This window comes from Ipomoea nil, unplaced genomic scaffold (genome assembly GCF_001879475.1).
Source record: "Ipomoea nil cultivar Tokyo-kokei standard unplaced genomic scaffold, Asagao_1.1 scaffold2610, whole genome shotgun sequence".
Lineage (NCBI taxonomy): Eukaryota > Viridiplantae > Streptophyta > Magnoliopsida > Solanales > Convolvulaceae > Ipomoea > Ipomoea nil.
The window spans coordinates 1,732,905-1,747,449 of NW_017619038.1; the positions used below are offsets into that span (position 1 = coordinate 1,732,905).

General features: G+C 41.9%; 1 protein-coding gene across 1 annotated transcript; it reads right to left on the bottom strand.

Annotated features, from left to right (window-relative positions):
* Positions 1–441: 441 nt before the first annotated feature.
* LOC109154178 lies at positions 442–1,446 on the bottom strand. The gene is made up of 2 exons (XM_019302034.1): positions 727–1,446; positions 442–585 (listed from the first exon to the last, which is right to left on the bottom strand). The coding sequence occupies exons 1-2, from the start codon at positions 1,444–1,446 to the stop codon at positions 442–444; spliced, it is 864 nt and encodes a 287-aa protein (XP_019157579.1).
* Positions 1,447–14,545: the final 13,099 nt, after the last annotated feature.

Sequence of the window (14,545 nt, forward strand, 5' to 3'; positions counted from 1 at the left end):
AAGTAAATATCATTTTAATTATACTTCAGTTTCATTTGACAATATTGCTCTATTTTTTAGTTACATTACATTTTGCACATACACTAGCTTCATTATAGCAATACCAAAATATCATTTTAATTCTAGTACAGTTCATTTGACAATATACATTATTGCATTATTTTGTAGTATCATTTTTTCACACACACTAGTTTTATAGTAATATTAAAGTACTATTTTAATTACATTCTAGGTTCATTTGATAATATATGTTATTGTATGACTCTAATTATAGTTTTATTTCCCATACACACTAGTTTCATTATAACAACATTAAAGTATCATTTTAATTATACTACTGTTTCATTTGATAATATATGTTGTTGAAAATGAGCTCTGCTTTTTAGTTTCATTTTCCACACACTAGTTTCATTATAGCAACACTGGAGTATGATTTTAATTCTACTGCAGTTTCATTTGACGACCATGGTCCACTGTATAACAACTAGCTTCTGCTGCTGCAAGCCAATCGAATAGGGAAGAAGAGGATTCTCGTTCCGTCTTTGTTGGCAATGTGTACACAAAGTAGACGACTTGCACAAAATACTGCGTGATTCAGAATCATGATAATCAGAAGGTAAGTAGTTAGATGACTTTTGCAAATCGTTATAAGGAAATACATGAGGCACAAATCTAACATGCCTAGATACATAAATACGATTCGAACTGTAGTCTAGACATTTATACATGTGGAACACATAAGACATTTTTGAGAGTGAGCACGGAAGAGGGAGGGAGAATAGATGACTGACCAATGTGAGAGATGTTTAAAGAATTACCGTTGCCTAATCGTATCCCATCCGGACCATTATACTCAGTGAAAGTGTGCAGAGGAGTCATATCAGGTGTATCATGGTGAGATGCCCCGCTCTCAAACATCCACGGCATATTCCATCCCACGGTAGAATTAGCTGCGGGTGACTGAGATTGAGGAAATGTAGGAGCCTGCACGGGAAATACGTTATGGGCCTTTAAAAATCGGGCTAACTTACGGCAAACACGTGTTTCAAGGCCATCAAGGTGACAGAATTGACACACAACACCAGGTCGAGTGTTGCTGTTATGTGACCAATTCGGTCTATTATTGCCATACGTGTTGTTGGTGTTGTTGCGGGACCTCCGATCGGTAGTGGAGTGCTGAATATTTCGAGAAGCCAAAGGACCACGCTGGGAGGCATTAGCAGTAGCCAAAAGAGATTGGCGAGCATCATCAACTTCAGTCAACTGACGTTCATGATCCGTGAGCGCATCGGCTAACTCTCCCAAAGAAATGGGTTTGTCACGGATACGAACGACAGATACGATGGAGCTATACTCGTCCTCTAGTTGTGTTAAAATGTACACAACCATATCTTCATCAGAAATAGGGCATTGAGCCAGGGCGAGAACGTCATCTATGGATCGCATGTCATTCAAAAATGCGGTGACTGACCGATTACCCTTTGGATTTCAGGTAAGCTTGGCCTTGAGGGAAAGGATCCGTCCTCGGGAGGCACTAGCATAGCTAGCAACGAGCCGTTGCCAGACATCACAAGCAGTGGATGCGGAAGCTATAAGAGGTTGTACGGTGTCTGAACAACTCCCAAGTAAAGCACTGGTAATTATCTGATCTTGGCGATACCAAGTCAAATGTGCTGGATTCGGAGTTGTTTGTGCAGCATCATTGAATTTTGTTGGGTCTTTGACAGAACCGTCGATGTATCCGAGGAGATTAAAGCCAATCAGGGTGGACTGAACTTGGCGCCTCCTAGCAGGAAAGTTGAGGGGGGGGGGGGGGGGGAGTTTGATAAGAAAATTAGACGGAGCATTGAGGTGGACAATGTCAGTGGTGGTTCTAGCCATGGATATAATAATGGCGAAAGAGAAGAGAGAAAAAAAAAAAAACAAAAAAAGAACTCCTTAAGGGAGTATGGCTCTTGATACCATGTGATGGAATTAACTGTATGTTTATTGATGTAAATTACAACCTATATATAGTACATGGAGGAGTGTAAATTGTAGGAAGTTGCAATCAAATATAACTAGTCTATAGGAGCAAAAATAGAACAAGTAACAACTAAAAACATTCTAGCCACATATTGGCTTAACATAATACTCATGCACCCCTGAGGAAGTAGCACTTCCAGGCATGTGGTACGGTAAATAGAGTTATTATCCGTATTGATAAGTTTGGGCAACCAAAGGGATATGCCTACGTTGAAGCTATTTTTTCAAACACTCCCTTTGCTATAAAATTCTTGCTACTAATATTTCAAAATTTTCTCTCAAAATAACACAAAAAATGTCTTCAAATTCTTTTAGGGAATCTTCAATTGATGCACAAACACAGCACCATCCTTGCACAAATCATGCATTGAACTTCACAACCGAGGAGTTTGTCAAATTTTTAAAATACATGTTAGTATATACAACTTGGGTTTCTCGTATGTATTATGGCATACGATAAACGAAAGTTCAACTTTATTCTTGATACCTCCCTGGCCCTTGACTACTTTGGCTACTTGGCTGTTGTTGCTGTATTTTTTAGAGTAGATTGGCAGCAAACAGTAGTGTTGCTTGGTACTGCTCATTCTTATTTTCCTCAGGCTCAAAAGCCTATTGTCCTGCCCCATAGAATTAGACTGAAGTTGTTGAGGGTGACTTGTAATCCCTGATCCAGAAGCCTGTTGTGTGCTAGCATGAGGCTATGGGAATTCACTTGAATTGGAAGTACATAATGAGTTGTAGGTTGCTGAAGTATTGTGCGTGGAACCATACATTACGGAGGGATCTGATGCAAGAAGCCAACCAGATCAGAGATGACAAAGAAGTGAACATATATATGGCTTCGTTTGTTGGAGAAGAAGAAGTCGTACTTGGAATATATTAATTAATTCTATGTAGTAGTTCAATACATTAAGTATGTTTCTCATATTTGTATGAGAAACACAAGTTGTATTTGCGTTTGTTGTATGTTAGGTTATTATTATTATTATTATTATTTTTTTAGAAATTTGACAAACTCGAGTGGGAGTTGCATTTTTTATCAACTCAAAGTTTCAAATGAGTTTTCGTTTTTTTGTCCAAAGTTTAAAAGTTGTCCATTTGTGTCTATCCCTCATGAAATTTACCTATTTCAGTAAAAAACACCAACACACTGCACCAACAAATGCACACTTGACAACGTCAATTTTGATGCTAAAGGCATGAATCCTTGATCAAGATGTTGGACCAGCATATTTCAATTTTGATGACAAGTATATTTATATATGCATGTAAGATCATATATATAGGTTTACATCCAAAATAGTAAAAAATATAACACATTAGATTAAATTTCTTTCCACTATCATGACAAAACAAATTAATAGATACTGCACTTACAAAAATGGTATAAATCACTTATACATCTAGCTTTTGTGCTCTTTACCAATGCATGATTGAGCAAAATAGAGTAGAGTTACCTTAAAGGAATGTGAACAACAATGAGAAATTTGATCTTCCTTGGAGTAATGAGTTCACCTACTTAAAATGGTAGAAATTTTGAAATAATTTACAGATTTATGGTTTGGTCTTGATATGCACGAGTGTATGACTAAAAGTAATGCAAAGTTAAATTGATCAAATATAATTACCTAAAAAGAATGTGGGCAACTGGGCAATGATTATAAATCAAGTCTGCATAGAAAAAATAAGTTCACTAGCCAGAAATAGTAAAAAACTTTACAGATCTAGGGTTTGTTTCATGTACCCCTACAAGATTAAAAGTAATGCACATGATATGCTAGAGTATAATTACCTAAAAGGAAGGTGAAAATGATAAAAAAACAAAAATCGGTCATGGTTGGAGGAAACTAGTCCACTTGCCTGAAATGCTAGAACTATATATGTTCAGATCTAGGGTTTAATTTTTAAATTGATGCAAGAATAAAGGTAATGCAAGTGAAATAGAGTATAATTATCTAAAAGGGAGGTGAACGGTGATGAGAAATCCAGTCTTCAATTCCATGGAGTAAATGAGTTCGCATGCCTAAAATGGAAATGTAGAAAGAATATAGAGAGGATTTGGAAAGATTATTACTGAGATTTGCTTGTCATTTATTCATGTGAGCTTAGAGCCTTAAAAGGGAAAAAAAAAAAAACAAAAAAAAAAACAAAAAAAAACTCCTAGATTGCCTCAAATCGTTATATCGTGCACTAGGATGCACAATGCATTGTGCGCCTTTACCCAAAACGGCATTGTTTTTATAAGTATTACTTAACAATCCCGTTACAGTTTTATTTTTATTTTTATTTTTTATTTATTTTTTTTTTGTTTGTTAGTTATAACACTTGTGTCTATGTGTGTTCTGTTAAGAGTTTATGTGTATCCTGTTAAGAGTTTATATATATTATGTTAAGAGTTTATGTGTATTATGGAGAGTTTATATGTATTCTGTTAAGAGTTTATGTGTATTATGTATTATGCTAGATTATGTGTATTATGTTAGGAGTTTATGTGTATTTTACTATACAATTCTTCCAATATATCTGCCCTAATCAGCTATTCCAATATATAAGTTCTTCCACTAAAGACTAAGATCCGTCAAAATTGGTCAAACCAACTGGAAAATAGCTGATCAGTCATTTTCCAAACACACCCTTTACTATAAAATTCATGCAACTAATTTTTCAATTTTTTCTATCAAAAGAACAAAAAAAAAAATCCTCAACTAAAACTTGTGAATGAACTAAAAACGTGGAAATAGCCGCTGTGGCGGAGGCCGGAGTTGTCGTGGAATTGGATGAGTTGAAAAAGAGGTTGAAGGAAATGGAAGACGAGGTGGCGGTGCTCCGTGAAATGCAGGCCAAAGTTCGAAAGGAAATGTGTGTTGTTCATGACCCTGCTTCTGCTGGAAAATTTTATTGTGGACCATGATGCATATAGCAGTATGGCCTATGAAGTAAGTACCATTTTAATTATACTTCAGTTTCATTTGACAATATTACTCTGTTTTTTAGTTACATTTTTTACACATACACTAGTTTCTTTATAGGAATACGAAAGTATCATTTTAATTCTAGTACAGTTTCATTTGACAATATACATTATTGTATGAGCTCTATTTTGTAGTTTCATTTTTCACACACACTAGTTTAATTATAGTAATATTAAAGTACTATTTTAATTACATTCTAGGTTTATATGAAAATATATGTTATTGTATAACTGTAACACCCCTAAATTTTAAAACTTTTAATGCTTATGAAATAAAGGCAATACTATCATTAAATCCCAAACAGAGCATAACAAAACATAATTGTTGGGGTGCTATGCCACATCTGAGCTAGAGAACTCAGATGCACAGGCTAAACTATCCAGACAGTAGAAATCCTCAAATTAATGTTAAGTACATCATCATGGCACGCATGCTGATAGATGAACTAAACTAGCTAAGCCACGAGTCCAACTAGCGCGCTCCGGAGCTACTCATCTATGCCTGAAAGCCGAATATATCTGTTCAGCGAATAATGTTGGTAACCCATTCCAACACGTTAAATACAATATAGGTAGATATATATATATATATATATATATATATATATATATATATATATATATATATATATATATATATATATATATATATATATATATATATATATATAAGGAAAACCATTTTGAAGCCGGAATACATATATACTTATGAAACTCTAATTTAAAACCGAGAATAGACTCAAGCAAGCAAGGGCAGGCACATTCATCAGATTTATAAAGATACAACCATGCATCCTAAGGTCACAGGACTATTTCATATCAATCATATCAGTGTTCAATCACTATTTCCAACACGTAAACACATTTGGTGGTGCGGCAGGACCAATCGCATGCCCATACATGAGGGTCAGCGTATATAGCTCTGACACGGCCTCGAAGCACCCTGCTTGTACCGCAGCACAAGGAGATTGATCGTAACCAATCGATCAACCGCAACTCATTTATAACGTTTGATCGTAACCAAACGGTGGACCGTAGCCCGAATAGTATGTATATCTTATCGAAACCAGATTATGGACCACAGCCCTATATATATAAATAACAGCCGATGGTTCTCAACCCATCCAATTGCCTGTATAGCTGACCGATCGCAACCGGCCGGGTTAATAGCCGATAGTTCTCAACCCATCCAACTGCCTGTATAGCCAATTGATCGCAACCAATTGGGGTATCATGCACAATTAACACATAGCCAAGCACATGCAACCCATATTAGCACATAAGAAGGGGGGAAATCATAGGGGATAACTTATGCGTGGTCAACCATATTACTCGAGAAACGCCTAAGGGTTCATGCACCTTCCTCCTAGGCCAATGGGATACCAATTCGACTAGCATGCAATACACAAGACTCTTTTATCCTACGAATGGTACCCGATAAATCAAACTAGACTCATGCACGTCAAACGGGGTCCAATGGGACGCCACGGGACACGGGGAAACATCAAACGGGAAAAAACACCATGATCCACATCGGGATTCCAGCGGGTGGCCGGCGGGTGGAGGGCCACTCGCCGGCGGCAAGCTACGAGGCAACGGGTGCCCAGCGGGCAGTCGTCTGCCCGCCGGCTACCCGTTGCCAGGCGGTCTTATGGGGCAGCGGGTAGGTGGCAGGTACCCCTGCCCCCACCTACCCCCCACTGACTCCTATGTAATAATTCATTACCGGGATCCCTCGTGGAACCCGAAACCATGTCTAGGCACATTTAAACACAACAATGACACCACGTAAATCAAGTAATGGATTGAAACCAAGAATCACATCAAATACGTTCTACCACGACTCCTAAACATGTCAAGACTCAACACACAAACATGCAAAATCCCTCCCAAACATACCAAGAATAACACAATATGAAATCCATGTTTTAACCCTAGGGCTCTAGTCATAATTAAAACACAAGATCATTTATATAATTTATCTCAGAATCAAGAACATCAAGATTATCTTATAAGAATCAAGATCGACGCATAAACATCAAGATTGTCTCATAAACATCAAGATCATCTAATAATAATCATATCAATCTCAAGAAAAGCCTTATCAAGATGTAAACACAGAATCATATATCAAAGGAGATAATGAAGGAGATTATAGCAAGGAAAATATATTTTGTTGAGACATGGGTTATCTCTTAGCCTTAATTAGAATCCTTGGCTACTAAGGTTCTTTCTCTAAGATCTCATCTTCGTGATTTCTCCTACGTTTGGTGCTAGGGGAATTCCTGGGAATTCTTTTGTGGTGTGATTTCTAGGTGCCTCCTAGGTCCTTATATATATATTTAAGAGTCCTAACTAGGGTCTGAATGGTAGGGATCTTCTTATTTTATTTCTTATAGGACTAAGGGTTTGGTTTAGGGATAGGGGTCCATGATCCATGGTGGACCCTTCTCAATTAATTAAGGGAATTCAATTCTCTTTTAATGGTAAGCAATTAATTAATTAGTTCGGGTTAGAGGCCGTAACATGGAGTGTTACACCCTCCCCCCCCCCACCCCTTACAAGAGGCTTCGTCCCCGAAGCCTGTGCATAGTTCCATTCTATCACCCCTGAAAGTCACACATTTAGCCTCCTGGTTTAGGAAATGCGGCTCCACGTCTCGTTTTGTTGGGGGTAGAGGGGAGTTTGGTTAGGTTGACGGCAAGTAGTGTTTGGAAAGTTTGGGTCTACCTTGGTTTCCTGCCCCCGAGCTAGATGCCCCGCGTGTGTCCAACATTGCCTCGATTTCCGCCACTCTCCGGTCTAATGAGTGTGTCGCAAGAATTAGGGATGAGAACCCGTCATCCATAATTCGGTTCTGCCTGGTGAGTTGCGCGAGGATGCGCTCATTGACGGACCTTTCATCTTGGCCCTCCGTGTTCCCTCTTTCTCGTGCGGGTTCAGGTGGGTTAGGCTCGCTGCCTTTTTCCTAATCCCCTTGTTCCCCACATTCTCGCATTGCCCGTCTCAGTGTCTTGTTAGAGATTTCCAACTGGTCAACCAACTCTCGACGTTCTTCCGTGGGTTTCATGCAAACCTCCTCGAGGGTGATGTATTGTCCCTCTCCGACATGGTAGATGTCATTGCGGTGGAGGTTCTGGGCATTGAAAACCATCCCACTCAGGGGTTTGGCTTCCGTGTGGCTTGGGTCCACCCCTTTTTTCTTTCCATGATCCAGCTTAGGATCATCCCGTAGGGTAAGCTGAGCCGGTTGCTAGATTTGCATAATTCCATGTGTTTCAACATAAGGGCGGACAAATTGAACTTGACCTTATACTTAAGGAAATAGGCAAAGGTGCATTCTAAGCTCACCACGTCCTTGCTCTTATTGTTAGTGGGCAACAATCTGTCAGACACAATCATAACTAGCAACTTCTATTCGGCGGTTAGCCACTTCCTGTTTGGCCGGGTGGTCGAGGTGAGACCATCATCCTTTCCTAGTAAGTACCCGAGGTAATCCTTGTGCCCCGTGCTTTGGGTACTGACCCATGCTTTCCTGTCATAGTCCGATACACCCGTGGTGGTTAGTTTTAGGAGTTTAGCCAAGCGGCCCTCAGAGAGCACTATTTCTTTCCCTCGGACTTTGGAGGTGACTTCTAACTTGTCCCCCTGTTTGGTGGCTACCAAGTGACAATAGAACTCCTTCACCAACTCGGGGTACGTATCTCCCTTAATTGCGAGATAGGTATCCAAAAGGCCTTGGAAATTAAGCATATCGACCAACTCCGGAGAGAATTGGTCGGGTTCGAGGGCTTTACCTCCGATCACCATGTAGTCGATGTTGTTCCATTCCAGGGTTCGGGTACCAACGGGCTTTTTCGGCATTGTGAGATTTTCCAAGAAGCGGTGGTGGTGCGGTTTGACATTTTCGGCGAAGTCTTCCAGCGAGATTCTGGCAATGAGGGCGGTGGTGATGCTCAGCGTTGGTGGCGACCCGGGGTCGGCAGTGAGAGCTCAGCTGGCCTTGGGCGGGGTTGGAGGCTGTGTGGAGGTGTGGTAGTGGGGGACTGGACGGGCAGTTGACGGGGAGGCGAGCGCCGGTCTGTCGCGGGTGGTTCATGGGTTGGTGACGGCGGGAGTGGAGCGGCGGCGCTTGGCCGGGTGGTCGACGGGGGTCGATGGCGGCGTAGTGGCAGGCGACTGGTAGTGTATGGCTGGGGCTCTCGGCGGCTGGTCGGTCAACGTGGGACAGAGGGGAGGAGAGAGAGAGAGAGAGTGTGGAAGGAAGAAGAAGGAGAAGGGTTTTTGATTTGGGGATTTTGTGGGTTTTAGGGATTTGGATGGGTATAAGAAGGGAGTGTTCCCTTAACATTTCAATAAGACACTTATAGCCTAGTGATTAAGGTTTTAGTCATGTAAGTGAGAGGTCCAAGGTTCCATTCCCATTGGTAGTATTAGTCCGTTTTGTTGTGCATCCCTTGGGTTTTCCTATCCTTCCTTTGACCTGATGTGGCAAGTCGCTCGACTGGATCCCCTTGTCGGACTTTTGCCTACACCGTGTGTTGGGTTTGGGATGGGGGATGTTAGTCCTCCTCTTTACGTTGATTTAATTGACTTTGTCTTTTATTTATAAAAAAATCTCCAAATAACTAAACTAAACAAGCGATTCTACTAAGAGGGTGGTTTACAGGGGTTCCCAGGTCATCCTAAGCAGAATTCTTCTCCCTGATTTTCCTCTGATTGATTAGCGGGATCCTCGTCTCCTAGGGCCATGTTTTCCGTGTTGATGTTGTCCTCGTTTTCAAGATCAGCCTGGGTGCGGCTAATGACGAATACCTTTCCGGGGTTACCATAACTCCCTTGGTTGTTTACGCCTCTTTGTTGGTCCATGATCGTAGGGCGTGTGTTTGGGGGTTGAGTGCACTGGAAGGATTTGTGTCCTTCTCCCCCGCAGTTGAAGCACCGCCAGGGGTTCCCCAGGCAGTCCCTGCCTCTATGGTCCTTGTTGCATCTTCGGCAAAGGAATGGTCTTGTATTTGCTTCGTTTTTTCTCATGGGCGGCCCTTGGCCAGTTGGGTTGATCGTCCTCGTGTTAGAGTCGTTTCTAGTCCCTTTTACAGGTGGCGCCCCACCTCCTGTGTTTCTTTTCTGGATCTGTTCCTAAACTCCCCGTTGTAGTAGTTGTATTCGATAGAGGTCGACGGTGCTGGTATAGGTTTCATTAAGGGTTCGGGGTTTGCTTACGATCAGGGCCTTTCGGGCTTCGAAGTTGAGGCCTGACACAAACTTCTCTATCTTGGTTGTCTCTGCTGGAACAAATTCGGGCGCGAAACGAGCCAGCTCGAGGAATCCTTTGTGATATTCCAGGACGGTGGTCATCCCTTGTTTTAGGTGGAGAAATTCCTCGTACATGGTTGCCCTTACGTGCGCAGGGTAGAACCGTTCTGGTAGCCGTGCTTTTAGGCATTCCCAATTGAACCTCGGTTCTTGTCTATAAGTGGGTCCTTCGTGGATCCACTAAAGATCAGCCTCGTGTCCGAAGTAGAATGAGGTTATCTCTACGCGGCGTTCCTCTGAGCATTCCACTAGCCCGAGGAACTTGTCGAAGGTTCGGATCCATTCTTCGAGGATCGTGGGGTCCTCTTCTCCTGAGAAGGTGGGTGGGCGATGGTTCGAAACTTGCCGAGCGACATCTGAGTTTTCGTTTGGTGGCGGTGGTGGTCGGTTTTTGTTATGGAGGACTGCGTCGCGTAGTGCTTGGGCAACCTGAGTTAGTTGTTGTAGATTCTGAGCTAGAGATTCGTGAGCGGAGGGTTCGGGGGTCTTTGACTGACTTCTTATTGGTGCCATGCTGATGGTCTACAGGACCAATATTTATCGTAACGGTAAGTTAGTGGGTTGTACCCTTACCTTGATGCGATAAGCGTAAGGGGGGGGGGGGGATTCTTCAAGTAAGTGCAGATTAGAGTGAGGGGAAAGTTAGGCATTTAATGATAGGTAAACCCACAATCTCACCGCACATCCTATGTTTCGTTAATCCTATGTACCTAAATACCTAGAGTTCAAGCTTATTGTCTTAAAGTCTTGTCTTAAGAGTCTTATCCTAGGGTCAAACTTAGGCTCTGATACCAACTGTAACACCCCTAAATTTTAAAACTTTTAATGCTTATGAAATAAAGGCAATCTGAGCTAGAGAACTCAGATGCACAGGCTAAACTATCCAAACTGTAGAAATCCTCAAATCAATGTTAAGTACATCATTATGGCATGCAGACCAATAGAAGAACTAAACTAGCTAAGCCACAGGTCCAACGAGCGTGCTCCGGAGCTACCCATCTGTGCCTGAGAGCCAAATAAATCTGTTTAGCGAATAATGCTATTAACCCATTCCAACGCGTTAAATACAATATAGGTAGATATATATAACATTTTGAAACCGGAATACATGTATACTTATGAAATTCTAATTTAAAACCGAGAATAGACTCAAGCAAGCAAGGGTAGGCACATTCATCAGATTTAATCATGCATATAAAGATACTAGCATGCATCCTAAGGTCACAGGACTATTTCATATCAATCATACCAGTGTTCAATCACTATTTCCAACACGTAAAAACATTTGGTGGTGCCGCAGGACCAATCGCATGCCCATACATGAGGGTCAGCGCATATAGCTCTGACACGGCCCCAAAACACCCTGCTTGTACCGCAGCACTAGGAGATTGATCGCAACCAATCGATGAACCGCATCTCATTTATAACGTTTGATCGCAACCAAACGGTGCACTGCAGCCCGAATAGTATGTATATCTGATCGCAACCAGATTATGGACCGCAGCCCTATATATATAAATAACAGCTGATGGTTCTCAACCCATCCAACTGCCTGTATAGCCGACCGATCGCAACCGGCCGGGTTAACAGCAAATGGTTCTCAACCCATCCAACTGCCTGTATAGCCAATTGATCGCAACCAATTGGGGTATCATGCACTGTAACACCCCAGATTTTCAAGACATTTAAAACTTATAATAAAGGTAGAATCTTATTAAATCCCAAGATATAAATACAAGCGTTCGGGGTGCTATGTCACACCTGGGCTAGAGAACCCAAGTGCACAGGCTAACTAACTAATATCCTCAAAGTGTAAATACGTAAACGTGGCACGCAGGCCAAAAGGGAAACTATCTACTTCTAAGTTCTAGCGCACTCCAGTGACTTAATCTTCTGTGCCTGAAAGCCAAATATATCTGTTCAGCGAGAGATGCTGGTAACCCACTCCAACGCGTTGAAATACAATACATATAGAGATATATATAGATATACGAAAACCATTTTGAGCATGAAGATATATCCTACGAACTCTAGCTTTAAAACTGGGAATGACTCGACAGGTAAGGCCAGACACAAGCAACAGTTATAACGAGCATATGCAGTTCACAATAGATAAGGCAGATAAGGCAAAGCATAAACAATGATCATAACCCAACATGAACAATCCCCAATATAAATCCCATAGTCACATCCCCCAAGACACTCGTAATCACAACTCGTCCATGTCACCACACATAACACACTTTGTTGGCGCCACAGGACCAATCGCATGCCCATACATGAGGGTCAGCGCATATAACTCTGACACGGCCCCGCAGCACCCTGCCCCGTATCGCAACACGGAGGGGTCGATCGCAACCGACCGATGAACCACAGCTCATCATAGTGTTTGATCGCAACCAAACAGTGGACCGCAGCCCAAGAGAATGTCATCTGACCGCAGCCAGGAAAAAGGACGAGCCGCAGCTCGTATAGAAACGTTTGATCGCAACCAAACGGTGGACCGCAGCCCAAGAGTATCAATCTGACCGTAGCCAGCTTTTGAACCACAGCTCAGGATAACCAATCCGATCGCAACCGAATTGGGGTAACACACACACATAACACATAGCAAGCACATGCAACCCATATTACACATTGGGAAGGGGGAGAAAACGCATAACAAAACCTATGCGTGATCCATCACATACTAAGAATAGTCCTAAGGGGTTCATACTCCTTTCACCTAGGTCAACGGGATACTAATTCAACTAGCATGCAATATAATAGACTCATAAACCTACGAACGGTACCCAAAACATCAAACTAGACATAGGCACGATAAACGAAGTCCGTTGGGACACCACGGGGAACGGGGGAACATCAAACGGGGAAGCCGGGGTCCCAAGGTGGGATAATTTCCAGCGGGTAGCCGGTGGGTGGGGGGCCACCCGCCGGACTTTACTGTTCTGGGCAGCGGGTCGCCGGCGGGCAGCTGCCCGCCCGCCGGCTGCCCGCTGCCGGGAAGGTGTTCTTGGCCGTGGGTAGGTGGCGGGTCCCCTACCCCCCACCTACCCCCCACTGACTCTTATCACACAATACGCCCCGGGAACCGTTGTGGAACCCGAAGCCATGCTTAGACACTTTACAACGTAATTAATGACAACACGTAGACAATTGACCAATCAAATACGAGAAACGAACGGCACATAACCTATCATGTTTTTCTAAACATAATCAACACCCAAACATGCGATTTCCCCACCCCACAATCCAAGAATCATAACATACGATACAACCTAGGGTTCTAATCACTTTTATGTCAACAAGAATACGATTCGCCTTCTAATTGCAAGATTCGGTAAGGATAACACATAAGCATCAAGAACATCACACAATTATCAAGAACAACACATAATTATCAAGAATTCCATATAATCCTCAAGAACACCATAATTATCAAGAATCTCCCAATATCAAGATTATCAAGATCCCTCATGGGATCGTCACGTCAAGCATCAATAATAATCAACAGATCTCGCCATTCACAATAATATGGGGGAAACCCTAAGGGGGAATCATAGCTATGAAAATAGGTTTTGTTGAGACATGAGTTACCTCTTAGCCTTAATTAATTCCTTGGCTATGAAGGATCTTTCTTTAAGCTTTCTTGATTTCTTGATTTCTCCTAAGGGGATTCTTGGAACTCTTTGGGTGGTGAGAGATTATTGTGGTGGGGATTCTAGGTGCCTCCTAAGTTCCCTATTTATATATTTAAGACTCCTAGTTAGGGCATGAATGGTATGGGTTTACTAATTCTATTCCTTATAGGGCTAGGGCTTGTTTTTAGGGATAAGGGTCCATGGTCCATAGTGGACCATATTAATTAAAGAGGATCCTAATCATAATCTGAATAGTAAAAGGCCTACTTCCTTTATTCCTAACAGGCTTAAGATTCTTATTCGGGCAAGGGTCCACGGTTCATGGTGGTCCTTACTAATTAATTAAAGGTAAACCTAACATAATAAAATCATATTTAATTATTATTAACGGGATTAATTAAATAATTAATCCGGGATTGAAGGCCGTAACACGGGGTGTTACACTCTCCCCCCCTTACGAGAAGCTTCGTCCCCGAAGCTTGGAAATCATTGCAGGGTTAACGAGTCAAGAGAAGAACCGTGGTCCTATAGAGAAGGTATTCCACGGGGAAATTGTTTACTTGCACGTCTATGTATGTCTACTTGTCACTTG

What these genes read in the sequence shown, in the direction of transcription:
- LOC109154178 (XM_019302034.1), bottom strand. Translation starts at nt 1,446, where the DNA reads ATGCGATCCATAGATGACGTTCTCGCCCTGGCTCAATGCCCTATTTCT. An exon ending in ATGTCTTATGTGTTCCACAT is followed by an intron (nt 586 to 726) that starts GTATAAATGTCT and finishes TGAATCACGCAG; the next exon opens with TATTTTGTGCAAGTCGTCTA.